This window comes from Petromyzon marinus, chromosome 52 (genome assembly GCF_048934315.1).
Source record: "Petromyzon marinus isolate PM22_M1 ecotype Great Lakes invasive population chromosome 52, UKy_Petmar_22M1.pri1.0, whole genome shotgun sequence".
NCBI lineage: Eukaryota > Metazoa > Chordata > Hyperoartia > Petromyzontiformes > Petromyzontidae > Petromyzon > Petromyzon marinus.
The window spans coordinates 12,312,554-12,332,385 of record NC_133718.1 but is presented as its reverse complement, the minus strand read 5'-3'; the positions used below and the strand labels follow the sequence as shown (position 1 = coordinate 12,332,385).

Here is a 19,832-nt window from a genome sequence, read left to right as displayed (position 1 = left end):
GTGACGTCATCGCGTCCAGAAGGAAATGGCCCCTCCCCTCCCCCCACCTCTTTGGCTGTCGGGGCCCCAAGCACCGCCCCCTAACCACCCCGAGTCAGAATCTGTATTGACACTGGAGGAATCCGATGAGCTATAAAGCTCTTTTTTATTAAAGATGTCCGGCTTTAGGGGAGGGTATCGCCCCGCTTATCACGGTGGCTCTGGCACTGCATGGACAACGATGGCTTGCACAAACTCCTTCACCGTCATACACGGGACGGGCATAATCCCGAAATCCAAAGTAATCTTTACCCCATTATCGATCCCAACTGCCCCCTGAACGATCCGGATTTCGAACTGGCCGTAGCTGCTGCTGCTGTTGGGAATAGATCACAGCTTTCACCATCCTCGTTGAATCTGTTTTCCAGCATCAACAGAAAACCGGCACAGCAATGATTGACGTCTCTGCTGCTGCTGCGTTTCAAGTTTCATTTATTAGGTAAAGCCCTGTGAGCCATGCGGCTCTTAAGTCGGGTGCAACCGCAACAAACAAAATTTGCGTGTGGCACCATTTGACGTCATGGCCCACTTACTGAGTAGAATTCGCCTCATCAGCAATGTTACTTCCAGGGTGCAACCTGGATAGTCATCACAGCTACAAGAGATGTGTGAACAATGGCCACACTCAAGGCTCGGTTATCAGCACCATCGCAATCTAACACTAATGTGAGCTGCCGTGTACATCATCTCGTAAGTCCGTATATGCTGATGGCATCGCCCTTGCTGCACAGGGCACAAACCTCGAGACACATTTCCAATACTCGAACAGCTGATCGAACTTTATTAGGGGCGTATTTTCATCTCGGGAGACTCCGACCAAATCCTTCCAAAACCACCTCAAATGCTTTCCACCTGAACAATCATGCGACAGATGTCACACTTCACGTGTCCTTTTGTGGTAGCCTCGTGACCTGTGGCACCACTCCAAGATATCTCGTGGTTATCACGGACGGAAGCCTGACCTTCAAGCCCCGTATAAAACAGATCTGTAAAAATTAACTAATCAAGAATCGCCCTGCTCCAGGAACTTGCAGGGACATCCTGGGGCGTCTCATCTGATGTGCTGCGAACTTCCTCCCTCTCACTGATCGACTCAGTAGCAGAGCCACTGCGCTCCAGCCTGGGCCGGCAGCTTGTACACAACATTGCTGAGACGGACATTTAAATAACGAAAATGCGAATCGTAACTGGAACGCTGAAACCGATCTAAATCCCCTGGCTCCCTAGTGAACAATCTGACGCAAAATATCTGTCGAGCAGACCTCGACCATTGGCATTTAGCTTCTGAACGTATAGCTGTCATACGCAAGCATATAATATTTTCTATTATTTAGATTATTTTGCTTCTATTAATTTCCACGTGATGGGCCACTTCGTTGGGATGTCATTTGTGGACAGGTCGCTTCTGAAAAAGAAGCTAACAGCTCAGTGGGCTTGACCTGGTAGTATTAAAAAAATATTTTAAGTAATTTGCACTCCGAGTGTGTTTTGTATTGTTGTTGTAACGTTCTGACCTTCCCCTACTGGCCATCTGTGGAAAAGAGCTTCATAGCTCATCTGATTCCTCCAGGAATGAATATTCTGGTTCTGAAAATAGCCCCGCCCCGAATTCCTTAATTTAGCCCCGCCTCTGGCCCCGCCCTTAGCCCCGCCTCAAATCCCCGATCCCCCGCCCCCTGCCCTCCGCCAGTGGCGCGTGGCGCCCACGTGACCGCGCCGCACTTCGCCATGTTCCATTGAGAGGCGCGGTGTTTCCACTCCACACTCGCACTGTACAAGGTAATGCTGCTCCTCGTCGTCGTCGATATTAATATTATTGTTGTAACCACTGCGTTGTTACGAATGCGATTACAGATAAGTGTCGACGTGACCTACGGGCACTGTCGGAGCCGTTGTGTTGTTTATTCCTGCTCTGCGAGCGGCTCGCAGTGGGAAGGCGACGCGAGTTAAGGTCCCGGGTTAAGTGACATTGGTCGACTCCTGGGCCCCCATCGTCACCATCACCTCCTCCGGGGTGGATACATCGAGTACCCACTTGGGGAAGTCAACAGCCGGTTGTGCTATGTGGAGAGGGTCTCAGGCCTCCCGCCACACCGACAAATGTCCACCTCCGGCCCAGGGCTGTTGCTTGGGAATACTCCAAGCAGGAAATCACTTTGTTGACAGCTGACGTCTGTGACAACCCCACCTGCAGTCGACTAATAGCCACATTATAACAACGCCGATTGTCACAAACGCTGCAGCATTTAGTTTAACATCCAGCAGTTGTGTTGCTGGCCGTTTGGCGTTCTGAGCATTTGTTCGGCAGCTGTGGTACAATAAATATATAGTGCTGTGTACAATATCTATTATAACATAACAGCGACTCTACAGCGTACCAGATCGTGTATCATATATTGCGGCATGTTATAACATTGTGATTTAACACGCATAGCAACTGTTATTGTAATATCAATTACAACATAGCTATTATATTACACTATATGTTTCACATTTTAGCTATGGTAACGGATATGATTATAATGTAACAGCTACAGTAACCGTCACATCTGTTACGATAGCTGTTATAACATATACAGTATAGCTATGTTAACATATATTGACTTGCATCTTGTAGCAAGACTTGTATTATAACGTGTTATAACATGGAATGTGTTATAATAAACGGTATAACAACCACGTATTGTAACGCGTTTCAACAGCCATGTAACGTGTTATGACAAGTTACAATAGCCGCTTAACGTGTTATAATGTAACAGCCACGCAACGTGTTTTTTATGCTTTGACAAGGACGTCACATGTTTAATGATCATTGTAACAGCCACACAATGTGTTATAATACACATTGTTACAGCCATGTAACGTGTTATAATACACATTGTTACAGCCATGTAACGTGTTATAATACACATTGTAACAGCCATGTAACGTGTTATAATACACATTGTAACAGCCACGTAATGTGTTATAATACACATTGTTACAGCCATGTAACGTGTTATAATACACATTGTTACAGCCATGTAACGTGTAATAATACACATTGTACAGTCATGTAACCTGTTATAATACACATTGTAACAGCCATGTAACGTGTTATAATACACATTGTAACAGCCATGTAACGTGTTATAATACACATTGTTACAGCCATGTAACGTGTTATAATACACATTGTTACAGCCACGTAATGTGTAATAATACACATTGTAACAGCCATGTAACGTCTTATAATACACATTGTTACAGCCATGTAACGTGTTATCATGCACATTGTAACAGCCATGTAACGTGTTATAATACACATTGTAACTGCCATGTAACGTGTTATAATACACATTGTTACAGCCACGTAATGTGTAATAATACATATTGTAACAGCCATGTAACGTATTATAATATACATTGTAACAGCCATGTAAAGTGTTATAATACACATTGTTACAGCCATGTAACGTGTATAATACACATTGTAACAACCATGTAACGTGTTATAATACACATTGTTACAGCCATGTAATGTGTAATAATACACATTGTAATAGCCATGTAACGTGTTATAATACACATTGTAACAGCCATGTAACGTGTTATAATACACATTGTTACAGCCATGTAACGTGTTATAATACACATTGTTACAGCCATGTAACGTGTTATAATACACATTGTTACAGCCATATAACGTGTTATAATACACATTGTAACAGCCATGTAACGTGTTATAATACACATTGTAAGAGCTACGTAATGTGTTATAATACACATTGTTACAGCCATGTAACGTGTTATAATACACATTGTTACAGCCATGTAACGTGTTATAATACACATTGTAACACCCATGTAACGTGTTATAATACACATTGTTACAGCCATGTAACGTGTTATAATACACATTGTTACAGCCATGTAACGTGTTATAATACACATTGTTACAGCCATGTAACGTGTTATAATACACATTGTTACAGCCACGTAACGTGTTATAATACACATTGTTACAGCCATGTAACGTGTTATAATACACATTGTTACAGCCATGTAACGTGTTATAATACACATTGTTACAGCCACGTAACGTGTTATAATAAACATTGTAACAGCCACGTAACGTGTTATAATACACATTGTAACAGCCACGTAACGTGTTATAATACACATTGTAACAGCCACGTAACGTGTTATAATACACATTGTTACAGCCATGTAACGTGTTATAATACACATTGTAACAGCCATGTAATGTGTTATAATACACATTGTTACAGCCACGTAATGTGTAATAATACACATTGTTACAGCCACGTAATGTGTAATAATACACATTGTTACAGCCACATAATGTGTAATAATACACATTGTTACAGCCACGTAACGTGTTATAGTGCACGTAACAAGCATTTGTGGCAGAGCGCACGCTTAAAAGAGAGCCTCCGCTGTCATCCCGCACGTCACCTCCTCACGCAGGTCCCGGGAGGTGACCACACCATGAGCACCACTCCGTACAACGAGGACAAGAGCTCCTCGTCCACAGGGGAGCCCGAGTATGGGCACGACCCAGCCAGCGGGGGCATCTTCACTGCCGACTACAAGAAGTGAGTCTTGGGGGGGGAGCCGGGGAGGTTGGGGGAGCGACCGGTAGTCGTGGTCTCGAGACCATGGTTTGGTTCTTGAAGTAAGCGTTTTGGGGCTAGGATTCGGATCGGGTTTTATCGGTGTTTTGGACTTGGGAGTCAGGGTCCGGGGGTTAGCGTTGGGGTCACTGTTTTGAGGCCAGGGTTGGAGTCGAGGTCTTGGGGCCAAGGCTACAGGCTGGGAGTCGGGCTCTAAGGATCCAGGTTCTGGAGTCTTGAACTTGGGGTCGGGGTCTGGAATCGGCATCGCAGCAGGAAGAGCCATCCATGTTCATCGTCTGGAAGCAGGAGTCGGGATTGGATGGGTGTGACTGACCAACCTAATGATAAAATACACGGTAGTTGTTAACATCTCCCTGTTTGGTGATATCAAATCCGGCAGCCTGTCCTGGTTATTATTATACGTGCCTTCTGCTTCATTGAGGATGTACAAGATTCTGTGACGTCGTCTGAAAACGGTAGGACGTTGTTGTGTTTCGGCACCATGGTCCAAATTGGCAAGTTTGAAAAATTTCCCAGAGATTACTCATTTGGGATAACATCCATCAACTTTACTCCCCACTGGCAGACTATGTCAGGCTGTGAAAAATAGCGCCTTTGTGATTGCCCTGTCATATAAGAATGGTGTGAGTGCCAAATATTCAACAATTACCAGTTATTATTATGTTGGAGTACCCTGAACACAAAGTAATTACTGCACTGTCTCATTTGTGTTGTGTGCTGCTTTGCGACGTTATGTAATGTTTATCGTTTTTTCAGACACGATGACTTGAAGGAAATGCTGGACAGCAACAAAGACTCGTTGAAGCTGGAGGCCATGAAGAGGATTGTTGCGGTATGATGAACTGGTTTACTGGATCCTGCTTTGTAAATAAGTCATCACGTGAATTTGCAATGTGTATGATTTGAAATACTGTTCAAAGCAAACTAAATAACTGCATTGCCAGTGGTATACAAGCAGGAATCGGCACAACTCACTACATTCATAACTGACACCACATTGCAACAGATACGGTGGGATGACATTTCAGGCAATGACGCTTCAACACACACACACGTAAAAAAGAACACAGCCTCTGACGTCATGAGGACTCATCAGCAGAGTATTGGACAAAACCGGTCCACAATTGTCCATCACTGCATCGCTGCTGCTAGTAGTTAGTAACATGCTCACATTTATTGTGATGCTGGCCCCAGGCAAGAGAACCACAATGCATTTCTTCAGGAAATGATGATGCTTTTTTGCATAATGCACAAAGTTTGTCTGCTTTTTACAAACTTCTGTGTGATGTTGTTTGAAACTCATGGATTTCAGGCCTACTCAATTATCCAGTTATAATGCGGTTATTCTCGTCATTCGCAGACATGATTAATTACCCTTCACGTGAGCTCTCTGCTATGTAGAATGTGCTGCAGTTTGATAAATGGGTGAAATAACAAAAAAAATCGAACACAGCTAAATATGCAATGAAAATCAAACATGGGATGTATTATAAAGGCTGTAATTTCATCAACCTGTCAATGTTCAATCTCATTACAAGTGGTTTTATCGTATCGACCAGATGGTGGCCAGAGGAAAAAATGCATCGGAACTCTTCCCAGCTGTTGTAAAGAACGTGGCTTGTAAGAACTTAGAGGTGAGTTCTTGTGTACATCTCATGCTTGACATTTCATTAAAAAAATTTTACGGACGACCTGGGTGGGTTGTAAAACAAAAGGGAATTGTATCTGTGTGTATGTAGAAAATAAACACCGCTTAAATGAACACGAATGATTGAAGTTATTGTCTTTGCAGGAAATCGTTTGAACTTTGTCCTTTGACGTGCTTTGCCTTGTGTGCCCCCGTGCATTCCGCTGGTTTGCCCTCTCCGGTATAGGGAAACACGAGTCCCCAACCTGTTCCACTTCACGATCAAATCGCAAATGGAAGATACTGGCATCCTGTCCCTTTCTGGTCAATTGCCAGAGCCTTTGCAAACAGTTTTCTGCTAAATGTAATTTCCACCAATTACTGATGAATCTGGTTCCGTAATTCTTGGCACAAGAGACAAGGCCAGCCTCTCTTTGGCTCATATTTTGCAGTAAATTTTGACTGACAAAAATAAAACGTTACCTAGAACGATGCCTACTAACAGTCGGATAGAACAACTAAGATTCACGTTGCATGCTCTGAGAATCTTAGCTGATGAAAGCTTAGCCTTAACCTTAGTTGTTTCAGCTGCCGGTTGGGTACTGTCCAAACGTAATGTTGCTGCATTCGCACTGGTGCTCAAGCACAACTAAAACAATCTCAATACATTCGTCAATAACACTGTGGCCTTAAAAAGGAAAAATATGTAATAGGTGACGTTTCGGGAATAACACGTAAAAATCAATGTTTTCTTTTAAGGCAATGTTGTTCACAAATATATTTGGATTTTTTGTTCATACTTATCAGGCTGTACTCCGCAACTGTGATCAAACATTTAAGATTCACGCAAAGCCCATTACAGCACACTCACCGGCCCACAGTGTGTGAAAAACTGTCCCTCTGAGACATGTTACGTTCCACATTTAAGCTTCCACTGATCACACAGCCTTGTTTGCCATTTTGCCCAAACGGGCCTTGGCGTACTTCACGTTAGTGCTATTTCATATGAAGTGCATCTGCTGTACATTTGTTTTGTCTGCATTGTAGGTTAAATGGGAGGGTGGGGGGGGGGTGGATGATATGATTTGTGAGTCTCGGTGTATTTTCAACAAACACATGTTGCCCTGTCTGGAGGTTGCTGTCGTGAATACAGAGCTGGATCAAAGAACCTTCCCAAGGGGACGGTGGTCCTGAAATCTCGAACTTTAAAAATATGGCCCGGTATTAATGTTTAGAAAAAAATGCAATACATTTTCTCTATATATCAATAAAATACCACTTTTTGTGGTCTCATGGGGGCGGGGTGATTGCCCCCATTGGATCTGCCACTGAGTGAATGTTGTTTGGAACTTTCAAAATCAGGCCACGGCTTTTGGGCTTCTCATTTGATATTTGGTTAAAGCTCACATCCGTTCATCATAATTAATGGAAGGCCTAATATAATTTAACTTGCCCATTGCAATCAATCAGGCCCTATGCATCATCTACACACGTCATTGTTTAATCACTTGCAGTTGAATTAGTTGATGCGCTTAATTTCCTTGAGTGTATTTTCGACAATGAGACAAGTAGTCTCTAATTCTGAAACATGAGCGGTCCGGTGAGAGTGAGCGTGGGAGCGTTATGCAGTCCTGCCGAGGACTGAATGGGAACGAGTATTGTGTTGCTATCGCTGCAACGCGGAATGCGATATGGATGCACCTGCGCGTGACGTTCTCTGCACCTGGGCGCGGCATTTGCCTTAACAATCTTAACTTGTGACACGTTGCCGTGCAATATTCGCTCGCTGTCAAAGAAAGAGAGCAACTCGGAGGCGCGAGGAACCACAGACGAGAGGGGAGGTGGCAGCCGAGCGGTGACATGGCGCAAAATTAGTTCACGTCGTTTTCCTTCCACGTGCCTACACTTTGTATCACGCCGAGCGGGGGGAGGTTGAGTTAATCTGGGAGTAATAACGTCGGTGATGGAGAACTTCTCTTGCGTTTCTCAGGTGAAGAAGCTGGTCTACGTATACCTCGTGCGTTACGCAGAGGAGCAGCAGGACTTGGCCCTTCTGTCCATCAGCACATTCCAAAGGGCATTAAAGGTAATCGCGATGTGGACTTTGGTGCTTTTCATCACGGAATATTACTGTAACCCCCACTGTCTTGTGACGTTTATTAGTTCCACCCCATTAATAATGTAGGAAGCGTGTAGACGGGGCCGGACCGTGTTTCAGTCTAAACTGGATACGTTGATTGGTGACGCTGCTGCTGCCTTGCCAGTGGTGCACAAGCACAACTAACAAACAACTCGAACACGTTCGTCGGTAACACCGTGGCCCTGAAGGAAAAGAATGAACATGTGACGCTTCACGCGTTGGGCCTTCTTCGTGTGGTCTGAAGAAAGGCGTTGTGGGAAATTGCCCGAAACATCGCTGACTATATATTATTTTCTCTTAAGACCACGGAGTTATTTAAAGATGCGAGTTTGTTCGTCTTAACTTGGATTGATAAACTTGTTTTTTTTTGTGTAACCGGTGGCCGCATGAAAATAACGGTGTGAACTGGTTTCCCGCACACAGACATGTCTGGAAATAAACAAAGTTAACTGACAAACTGAGGGAGTTGCCACATTAGTGTGATGGCGGAGCATGGTTTGCACACTGGACTTGTGGTCCAACGTAGAAGAGTAGACCAAGTATTCTCCATAGGTGCCTCTTATGGAGGCCCTCCCCCATGAGTGGCATAGGAGTGAGCAGGCAAGAGGATGGCAACTTCGGTTCCATCTGCAGAGACGCAAAACAACGTGGAACGTTCCTTAAATTCACACCCCCCCCACCTCTGTCCCACCCATCAGTGTAAATGGGTACACCACATTTCATCAAACAGCAGGTCACGTTGTGGGGTAAAGTGTGGGCATGACCTACCCCTTCCAATATGTCTGGTCAGCATGGAAGAGCAGATCAAATACCCTCTGAGCTCTTTCTAGTGGAGGCCCTTTTGCCAGCAATGGTGTCAGTAAGAAGGCATCAATTGCAGAGCTGCATCTTTATCTTTTAACTGAGAAACGAGGGCCAATGTAACACGTGGTTTGTTCGTTCTCACGGGCCCATCAGTGCATTCATTACAAACATTCCGCTGGAGACTGTCACACCAGTTCCTGAATTTCGGAACCACGAACCGAATCTAAAAACGGTTGCGGGTTGTCATTTCACAACTCTGGTTTTTACACTTGAAGCTCGGCACTGAGAGACAAGGAGATAGACACGGACTCGGACCAAGACACGTACGCATTTCTGTCACCAAAACTGTTCCTGAATTCTCTCTTAAATATGTGAATAGTCACGAGTAACAAGAGTTGACTTCACTCAACGACTCAAGCATTCCAAAAATGCAGTCACCAGCTAACACCAGTCAAACATTCCAACTGCCCTCTCTCTGCGCTCTAAAGAAGTGGCCATTGTGTCAACGTCATCCTACTGCTTGTTTTCCATCATTCAGCAGTGTCGGTTACGACTGGGGAGGCGTTTACAATCTGCTCGTGTCTATAAATTATTGTTGGGTTTGGCCATGTAATGATCTGGCCAAATTTGATTTGTTACGACCCTCTACCACCCGACACGGCAAAAACACATTCAATCGTCAGGTGTACAATCTTTAACAGCTCCGCCAATTGTTATTATTTTTTTTCAGCTCACTCACCGGTGACCTGGAGAATTATTTTTATAGCCAGCGATTGGCTACGACGTTTCGTTTCAAACAGCATCAGGACAAGATCCTGGATAGAAGGAAATCCAGGACGACACACAGTTGGCCCCAGACCATTACGTGGCCTAACACCACAATCTCTCATGAATCAAGATATACGTTTTCGTACAATCGTATGTTTTTATTTATTTAAAGTGTCCTATGTTGTTGCCATGCTATTGCTCCCAGGACCCGAACCAGTTGATCCGAGCGAGCGCGCTGCGCGTGCTCTCCAGCATCCGAGTGCCCATCATTGTGCCAATCATGATGCTCTCCATCAAGGAGGCGGCCTCTGACATGTCGCCGTACGTGCGAAAAACAGCGGCACACGCCATCCCCAAACTCTACAGGTAAGAATAGCAGTGGCAGTATTACCGGCAATAATATTAATGACAGTAAGGTTTTATATCGTAGTGTCATTTATGCAGCTGCATCGCACACAACACTGGGCAATTTGCAGCATACATTTTAAGTTCATTTTAGAAACTGCTGCAACGCAGTGTGATTTGTGTCTCAGAGAGTTCTCGGGGCAGCTGTGAAGGCGTCCGAGTGAGAGATTTCCCTTCATTGCGATTAGCTTTGCATTTTAGCCACGCCGTTCGAGACCCATTCAGGGGGGGTGAAAAAGGCGCCCATTGCTGTAATGACGATGTCACAACGCGAGGTTGCACTGTGCAAATATATCAGATCACGGCCTACAACCCTGTAGGCTTTTGGCAGTGTCAAAGGGGTTGTGTGGACTTGAGAGTCATGGGGACAGCAGTGCTTTGTTGTTTTGTTTCGTTTTGTTTATAAATGCCTAGCGTTGGTAGATAATACAGTTATATCACTTCCACGGGAAGGCCAATGACATGCCAAGGTTTTTCTTTCTTAGAACGCCATATTTTCAGAGGTCACTCACAACAGCCCCAACTCGTGGAAATGTCACGAGCCGCCACTGCTTGTGCACGTGACAGTTTCATCCGCTTGGTTGGCGAGTGGTGGAGCGTTCTTACACACAACTTTGATCTGATCATTACGTAACCTAGTAAAAAATTAAATAATCCCTCTATGCAACCGCAAGTTCCAAACCAATACTCTGGAGTACATTTTTAACGTTTTGTAGCCGTGGCGTGTCTGCAGAAAGCTGGAAGGTGGTGGAATGTTTGAATGCGTTTTTGTTATTGTGCCTGCAGTCTAGATCCAGATCAGAAGGATCAGCTGATAGAAGTCATCGAGAGGCTGTTGGCGGATAAAACGACGGTAGGTGGCTGTGCTGAATGTTTGATCCCACTCATTCAAACCGAAACAAACAGTCCTGGCCAAATGACCCAAGTAGGGAGGTGGAGACCCTCTTGGTTTCCAAGATAAACGACATTTCCTTAAAATGCATAGCCATTTAACCATTGTTCTTCGCAAATCTAATCTCATTTTGTATCAATATCGCGCCTTTAATCAAGGCGCTTAGCATAGTTTGAAAAAACGGTTACTTAATGGAATGGTTTAGATGGCGGGGGGCCTCCATGGGTGACCGCAATCGAGGGGTACTTCTGGTTCACGAAAGGGTAGGGGAGAGATGGGAAGGAGTGGAGGGGTGAGGGGATGGAAGATGAAGAGAATGGGCGATAGGTGAGGCTTTAAGGGAAGAATAGAGGGAGGTTAAGGAGGGGGCCTTAATGTACAGGGGAAGTTTATTCCAGTGGAGGGAAGTCCAGTTTCTCTTTTTTTAATCTCACATCTGCCTCGGACCATTTAACAATTTTATGCAGGAATTATTTCCTTAATGCAGCTTAATGACAGCATCCAAAACTGTGAAGGAAAGTGGGCTTGGGCAAGACGTGCCACCACTACAAGGGATATGATGGATGATGGTGAAGAATAATAGAATGTTTCCTCTGGTGATTGTTCTGTGCATGATTCACCATGTGTATGTGTGCGTATTATGTTTCCATTACTGCGTGCCTGTGTATTTAACACACGTTTTCACGACCAATGCCACAAGCCAAACATTTTTTTTAGTTAGAATGTGTGTGTTGTGTGTGTGTGCTTGTCGTAGTTGGTTGGGAGCGGTAGTGTCGAGGTTAGAGCACTGCGCTATGGAGCTAGCGACCAAAGTTTAATTCCCGCTCGTGACCGGCACCATTGATGAATATCTAAACCGGTCCTGGGCCCTCTCCTAGGTCGGCTCAGCCTCAGACATGTGCCTGGTGCGGTGTGTAAACATCAGCATTGAGACGAAGGCAGCCGGGCGTCGTGTTGGCCACCCACCCCATTGTGTGCCCGTGCCGGCCTTTAAAGGTGCCCGTTAACAGCGCTGTTAAAGGCTATGTGGGTGACCTTTGTCGTGTAGTTGGTGGCAGGGAGTGTGGTGATGGCCTTTGAGGAGGTTTGCCCCGAGCGCATTGACCTGATCCACAAGAACTACCGCAAGCTGTGCAACCTGCTGGTGGACGTGGAGGAGTGGGGCCAGGTGGTCATCATCAACATGCTGACCCGCTACGCTCGCACGCAGTTCCTGAACCCCAATCAAAACGTGAGTCCCTCCGTCCCTCCGTCCCTCCCTCCCTCCGACAGGCGACGCAGCCAAGGGGCGTGTGACCACGATTTCATTTTCGGGGGGTGAAGTGGCCGAGCGGTCCGCGTTCGCCGCTTGCTGCAGGGCTTTGCGGTTTCAATGCAGTGGGCCGCCCTGGTTAATACTCGGGGCGCATTGACGGGAAATGACCACCCGCCGTCCGCTTCACGGTGGACGTTAAAGACCCCGTGCTGTCACTCGAAATGAGTAGGCCATTGTGTGTCTGAAGTTTCATTATTATATCGCTGTACATTGAGTTAACATATATAAAGCTGTATAATAGTTTTCATTTTGAATGTCTCTAATAATAAATGAATAAATAGTTTAGTCCACCAGGCTATCGGCTTTCCAAACCAATATTATCCAATCGCATTTGTTTACGCGAGCGTACACGGGACCGATTTCGATCTTCTGGGTCTCCTGAGCAGAATAGTCATGTTGGCAAGAACACTCCATATCACGCAAACAATCAATATGGTACACAAACTCATTATGCGTTGTGGAGCATTTTGGATAAAAACAAATGTAAGAAAAACTCCATTGTGTGTCCATATTTAAAAAAAACATGTTTTAGTCCAACACCCTCTTGGCTTTGCAGACCAATATTCGTTTTGAATTAAATGTTTAATAGGTGACATTTCGGGCAACGGCCCTTAATCATAACACACGGTGTAGTACAGTCTGTTCTCCTGTAACGCCGCGTGCTTTAAAAATGCAAATTGGACATAGCACTGAATCTTTAAAGAAGCACATATATTTTTTAAACGCGGATGCGAATTCGATATAATGCTATTGAGTGAACAGAACTACGTCGCGTGAGTCGGAATAAGCAGTGGTATGGCTGCCTTGACGTAGTATAACACAAGGCAGGATGCTTCTAGATGCTTCCCACGCGCCTCCATCTTTGTTCAGCCTGCGTACACACCTCACGTGTTTTTACGGACTGTGCTGTCTCCTGTATTATATATTACTATCAGGAAGTACCCGGCGTTGCCCAGGCGAAGAATATATTTCGAAACTTCTCTTAAAAACATAACATATACATACACAAATACTAAGCTATTGTGAAGGCCCGATGGGCCCTTTGTCCATTTCTACACCAAAAATAGTTGATATAAAAGGTTTCCGAAAATTGTCGCCCCCCCCCCCCCCAAAAATATTTGTACCCCCGCGTAGGTATATATACCTCCACACCCTACATACAACAGAGTGAGTAGTATCTAGTGACTCTACAGTAGTATCTAGTGACTTACAGAAGTATAATACTAACTTTATATATAAAGTAGTATATATTGACTCTGTAGTTGTATCTAGTGACTCTATAGTAGTATCTAGTTACTGTTTATATATAGTATATATACTACGTTATATATAAAGTAATATATATTGACTCTGTAGTTGTATCTAGTGACTATAGTAGTATCTAGTGACTCTATATATAGTAGTATATATACTACTTTATATATAAAGTAGTATATATTGACTCTGTAGTTGTATCTAGTGACTCTATAGTAGTATCTAGTGACTATATATAAGTAGTATGTAGTGACTCTACAGTAGTATCTAGTGACTATATATAGTAGTATATATATTTTTTTATATAAAGTAGTATATATTTTTTATATAAAGTAATATATATTGACTGTAGTTGTATCTAGTGACTCTATAGTAGTATCTACTGACTATGAAGTAGTATATATACTACTTTATATATAAAGTAGTATATATTGACTCTGTAGTTGTATCTAGTGACTCTATAGTAGTATATATACTACTTTATATATAAGTAGTATATATTGACTCTATAGTTGTATCTAGTGACTCTATAGTAGTATCTAGTGACTATATATAAGTAGTATCTAGTGACTCTACAGTAGTATCTAGTGACTCTATATAAAGTAGTATATATACTACTTTATATATAAAGTAGTATATATTGACTATAGTTGTATCTAGTGACTCTATAGTAGTATCTAGTGACTATATATAAGTAGTATCTAGTGACTCTACAGTAGTATCTAGTGACTCTATATAAAGTAGTATATATACTACTCTATATAAGTAGTAGTATATATACTACTCTATATATAAAGTAGTATATATACTACTTTATATATAAAGTAGTCTATATATATATTGACTCTGTAGTTGTATCTACTGTTTCCTCCCGCTGCTGCAGGAGTCCCTGCTGGAAGAGAACAGCGAGAAGGCGTTCTACGGCTCGGACGACGAAGCGGCTGAAGAGAAGGCGAGCGGCGAGCCACTGCCCAGGAGCAGGCCCTACATGATGGACCCCGACCACCGGCTGCTGCTCAGGAACACCAAGCCCCTGCTGCAGAGCCGCAACACGGCCGTGAGTTTGGACCGCGCCGGCAGCAGCAGCAGCAGCAGCAGCAGCACGCCATTGTGTCTTTGACCACTGCGATTCGGTGCCTTTGGTAGAGCCTCCGTTACGGCGGGGCGTCTCGAGGCATCTCGAGGCGTCTCGAGGCGACGAGCGACTTTTGCGTCGCATCTCGTCTCCGATTAGAACGGTTGGCTGCGTACGGTGCGAAAGAAGTTCAACGTACATATAAAGCCTCCACCTCCACCGTGACAGCTGTCCCCGTATAGTACAAGGTGACTCAGCACCTGGCCTGAAAGCAGGAAATAGTCTGCTGGTAGGGGGTGATGGTTGCTGCTGATCGCTGCTGTTGATCGCTGCTGTGTCATGCCAATTGAGTAATTAGTGGGTAATCTTTCACATTTCACTAATTAGGAACATGACGCTGGCACACAATGGCCTGCTCGTTGCGAATTACATCAGGGAATCTTTTTAAAGTCCACCATTAGAAGCAGACTGCATGTCGTGTTTCTACGATTAATACCACCACTGTAATAACCAGGGTGACCACCGAGCTCGAACTGCGAACCTCTACAACAAGCGGCGAGCGCGTTCCAGCTGGGCCCCATCACCACCTTTGTGGATGACCCCTGGAGTCCGTGTGGTGGTGGTAGTTGGTGGTGGTGGTGATGGTGGTGGAGGTATGGGGAGCGGTAGTGTAGCGGTTAGCGCGCTGCGCTACGATCCCGGCGACCCGAGTTAGATTACCGCTCATGGCCAACACCAGTGACGATTATCTGAACCGGTCCTGGGCCTCCCCAGGACGACGCCGCCTCAAATGAGTACCTGGTGCGATGAGTAAACGTCGCCGCTGGGGAGACAAAAGCACCCGGGCGTGCTGTTGGCCACCCACCCCCTCGTATGCCGTGCCGGCTTTCATAAGTGCTCGCTAACAGCACTTGCCCCAACAGTCTTGTTAAGGCTGTATGGGGGCTGTTTGTCATTGGTGGTGGTGATGGTGTTGTTTCAGGTGGTGATGGCCGTGGCTCAGCTGTACTTTCATTTGTCACCGAAAGCTGAACTTGGTGTAATCGCCAAGCCCTTGGTGAGGCTTTTACGGAGCCACAGGTGAGCTGCCCTTTGGCTTGGAAAGCTTTCTTATTGGTATTAATATTATTATGTTGACACTATATTTGCCCCAGAAAGCCTCACTGACTCTCAACACTTTTTCAGGAGGGTCCTGCCAAGTTTTTTTTGCCTTAAGGGGCGACAATGCAATATGCAATACCAATTCACCCATTACAAGATGTCTGTAAGTTGCAGGGCGGCTGTCCCATTCACCGCTGAATCACGGAATGCTAAATCGGTGGGCGCTAAATTTTATTTAGAGAGGCCGTGCGGAAGGACGTGTGGCACAGAAGTGTACCACACGCCCTTCCGCACGGCCTTTTACTTCCGATTCCGTTCGGAATGGGCTTGATGCCGTACACACACATGTACATTATAAGAACGGGAAAGGGTTAAATGATTTGCAGGTAATTCTTCAGCATTGGGATGTTTTGGTCAGGAATCAAACCCAGGCCCTTCTTGCTATTGGTCACACGTGATACCACTGCACCACCTTGCCGCCAATGTTAATTCTAAATGTTACGACAACACGCATGGGCTGCAGGTACTGTATTGTTGAAAGAAATACGGCCCTGATTTAGTGTCCATTTCTCAAATATTCCCGAGACAGAGCTCAGATTTGATCAACGGTATTGTTCGATGATTTGTCAGCGGATGACACATGTCGATTGTCTTGTTACTCAGTTCTTTGCATTGTATATGTTAATATATTGTTTTAATTAACATGTTTGTTTGTATTCTTAGTTCTTTCGGTAAAGTCACATTGAAGGGAAACAACGTGACTTTACCGAAAGAACTAAGAATATTAATTTCTGCAGTCACGAAAGCTTTAAATCAAAATTTATGTTTGTTTGTGTTGTTCATGACAGGTGCAACAGTGCATACTCTCATATAATAAAATGTTTGCTCATTGCATACTGACCCATACTTCTGCAATGTTTATTTCTATAATTCTCCTTTGAAAGACTAAACTTGGTGGGATTTAACCTTGTTTTTAAAATAGACAATGTGGTGAGCTTCTAAAGCCCTTTGTGGCATTCGCCAATTTGACAGCTCGGTAATGTGTGAATATATCTTGTGATTACATTTAAATATAGAATCTCTGCTCATTGGTATGCAGCTTGGTGAAGTAGTCAGAGGGCCGCATGCTCACTTGGAAGAACATGAGTACAAATCCATGTTGGGGGTTGACTGAGCCCATCATCCCTGGGGGGATCTGCTTGGCTAGACTGCAGCAAGGCAATAGAATGGTTGAGATAAGATGGGATGCCAGGCGGTATGGGACGCCGAGGCAATTAAGCAAGTGCCCTGTACATGCAAATCAAGCGATTTCTTGCTCAACTGAGCATTGAGGCAAAGTGTTCATCTCATGTTTACATTTCTGAGCTGGTGGAAATTCCACATTTCTATTGTGGGGTAGGGAAACCACTGTTGACTTCCCCCACAAGACTCTGGAGTGATGATGGGCTGAGTCAACCCCCAACTCGGATTTAAACTCAAAACCTTCCCATTGTGAGACGCTGGCTCTACCGCTGAGCCACCGATAGAGGTGATCAGCAACCTACTTTCTGTCCTGTTATTTGCTGGCCTTTCTCATCGGTTGGTGTGTCTAATGTTCTACCACCATCATCTCCACTGGCATACACCACCTCGCGGTCATCCCATTGTCTTTGACACTTGTGGGATATTGTTGGCTCGCGCTGTCACTTAACCTATCCCTTGTATCCTTACAGGGAGGTGCAATACGTAGTATTGCAAAACATTGCTACCATGACCATTAAAAGAAGGGTAAGCTCCTTTGTTTCATAGTGAATTATATTCTGTGCAATACAAAGCTCTACTCGAATGAATGTCATTGCCTGGTGGTGCTCCACAGAAAAGCATCGTCATTTTTTCGTACGCTTATGCATTGAATGGGGTCCCATTATTTATATGAAATGCTCTTGCCAATAACATCCGGAAGCTCAGCAGCATTTCTTTGAACAAGGCTGACTCCACTGATGAGACCCAGGAAGTCGAAACTTGTCCAGCGTTTCCTTGCTTACATACAAATGGTGCTGGATAATATTGGTCTGCAAAGCCACTTGGCCAATGGATTATAAGATGTGTTTATCTGTTTGCAGAGAGACAAAACAGAGCCCTGCTTACATTCGCATTTACCAATAATGAATGTTTAGAGTTTTAATGCTTTTTACATAAATTTATTGCCAAATGTTTTTTCTTTGATAATATCTCTTTGTTATATTGAAACACACTGGCTGTAAAATGGACGCTTGTGGCTTGGTTGCAGGGTATGTTCGAGCCTTACCTCAAGAACTTTTACATCCGCTCTACAGACCCAACACAGATCAAAACACTGAAGGTACCAACGACATCCTCGTCATCATGAACAGTAGGGAGCAGTGAACCGTAGGTTATCCAATTCCTCTCTCTGATCCAGATCCAACTGTATTTTAAGGTCACTGATCCTAAGCAGTTGGCCAAGTGCCAAACACTTTGAGCAGACTGCAGTACCACGACTACTCGTGGCCCAGCTGTTCCGCACTTGGGGCGGAGATTTTTCGCTGTTCAACTCCGGCAGGCCGCCCTGGTCATTACTGCGGGCGGATAAACCAATGAATATACGCGGCTTCCGCTTCACAGCGGACGTTAAATATCTCGTTGACATCGCACAAAAAGAGTGGGCCCGTCGTGCGCCGGCATCACAGTCCACATTTGAGCAAATTTGAAAAATGACACTGCAGATTACTCAATTAGGATTACATACAGCAACAGCGCCCCCTACTGTGAATCTGCTGCAGACTGAAACCCAGCAGCGCCTTCATTCATGATAGCTTTGTGCTAAAAGGATGCTAGATTATAGATATATTTCATGGGCATCCTGCAATGAAAGTGTAAATATGATATGTGCTATTATTTTTAGTTGTTAATTGTACTATGATTTCACCTCTCCGTATTTGTTGGCCGCCTGTGTCCATCTCCAGCTTGAAATTCTCACCAACCTCGCAAGTGAGACCAGCATCTCGATCATCCTGCGAGAATTCCAGGTGGGTTACTGCATTGGCAATCCACACAATGAGTGGGCTTCTGTAGGAGCATGTTAGGGAGGTAATGTTGCATAGTCATTCCCTGATTTTTATTTACTTACAATTGTTCCTCAACAGAAATAAATCGGCTCTAGCATCCTGTAAATCACCGGACTTGTGTGTGGCCACACTCTGAATCCCTCCCCTCTCCCTGCCGCCTGTGAAAACAGACGCTGCTCCGTGCAGCTCACTTCTGCTTGCCCCGTATCTCTTCTCCATCTCTTCCCAGACATCTTGGCCCGATCATTCTTCCTCCCCTTCCTGCACTGGCGCCTCCTCCTTACTTCCTGCTGCTCATCTTGAGCCGTGCCCTCTGTGTCCGTCTTGCGTCCCGGCATTCCTTATCCCTTTCCCGTGCTGTGCTATGGGTAGACTGTTTTGTTTGTACTATCTGGACCATTTTTTGTCATTATTTGTTTGAACATAAACAACCACAGCTTCATAAAGATTTTGCGGTTTTTTCCTACGCAAGTGCTTACCCTTGCCGCTGGTTGTGGGGGACACCGTCACCACTGCCCCGTGCTGCCCCGTGCTGCCGCGTCTCATTTAAAAATTGCATCCGTCGTTCCACGGTCCTCACATTGACAATGGCCTGTGCTTGAAGATGGTTTTGCTGGGGGCATTGATAATGTTTGAATTTGTGAAGATTCGACATTGTGCAGCTGGATGGCACGTTGAGTTTGTTCCAATAAAAAAAATACCCGCAA

General features: G+C 44.6%; 1 protein-coding gene across 1 annotated transcript in view; it reads left to right on the top strand.

Annotated features, from left to right (window-relative positions):
- The first annotated feature begins 1,712 nt into the window (after positions 1-1,712).
- The window catches only part of AP3B2 (adaptor related protein complex 3 subunit beta 2), a 36,147-nt gene continuing 18,027 nt past the window's right edge, over positions 1,713-19,832 (top strand). The window contains exons 1-13 of the mRNA XM_032973908.2: positions 1,713-1,818; positions 4,510-4,637; positions 5,436-5,511; positions 6,239-6,313; positions 8,297-8,392; positions 10,224-10,384; positions 11,210-11,276; positions 12,364-12,546; positions 14,768-14,941; positions 15,942-16,039; positions 17,773-17,827; positions 18,330-18,401; positions 19,024-19,086. Of these exons, the coding sequence (XP_032829799.1) occupies positions 4,531-4,637; positions 5,436-5,511; positions 6,239-6,313; positions 8,297-8,392; positions 10,224-10,384; positions 11,210-11,276; positions 12,364-12,546; positions 14,768-14,941; positions 15,942-16,039; positions 17,773-17,827; positions 18,330-18,401; positions 19,024-19,086 (1,227 nt within the window). The 5' untranslated portion in view covers positions 1,713-1,818; positions 4,510-4,530. The remainder of the gene's footprint in view (positions 1,819-4,509; positions 4,638-5,435; positions 5,512-6,238; positions 6,314-8,296; positions 8,393-10,223; positions 10,385-11,209; positions 11,277-12,363; positions 12,547-14,767; positions 14,942-15,941; positions 16,040-17,772; positions 17,828-18,329; positions 18,402-19,023; positions 19,087-19,832) is intronic.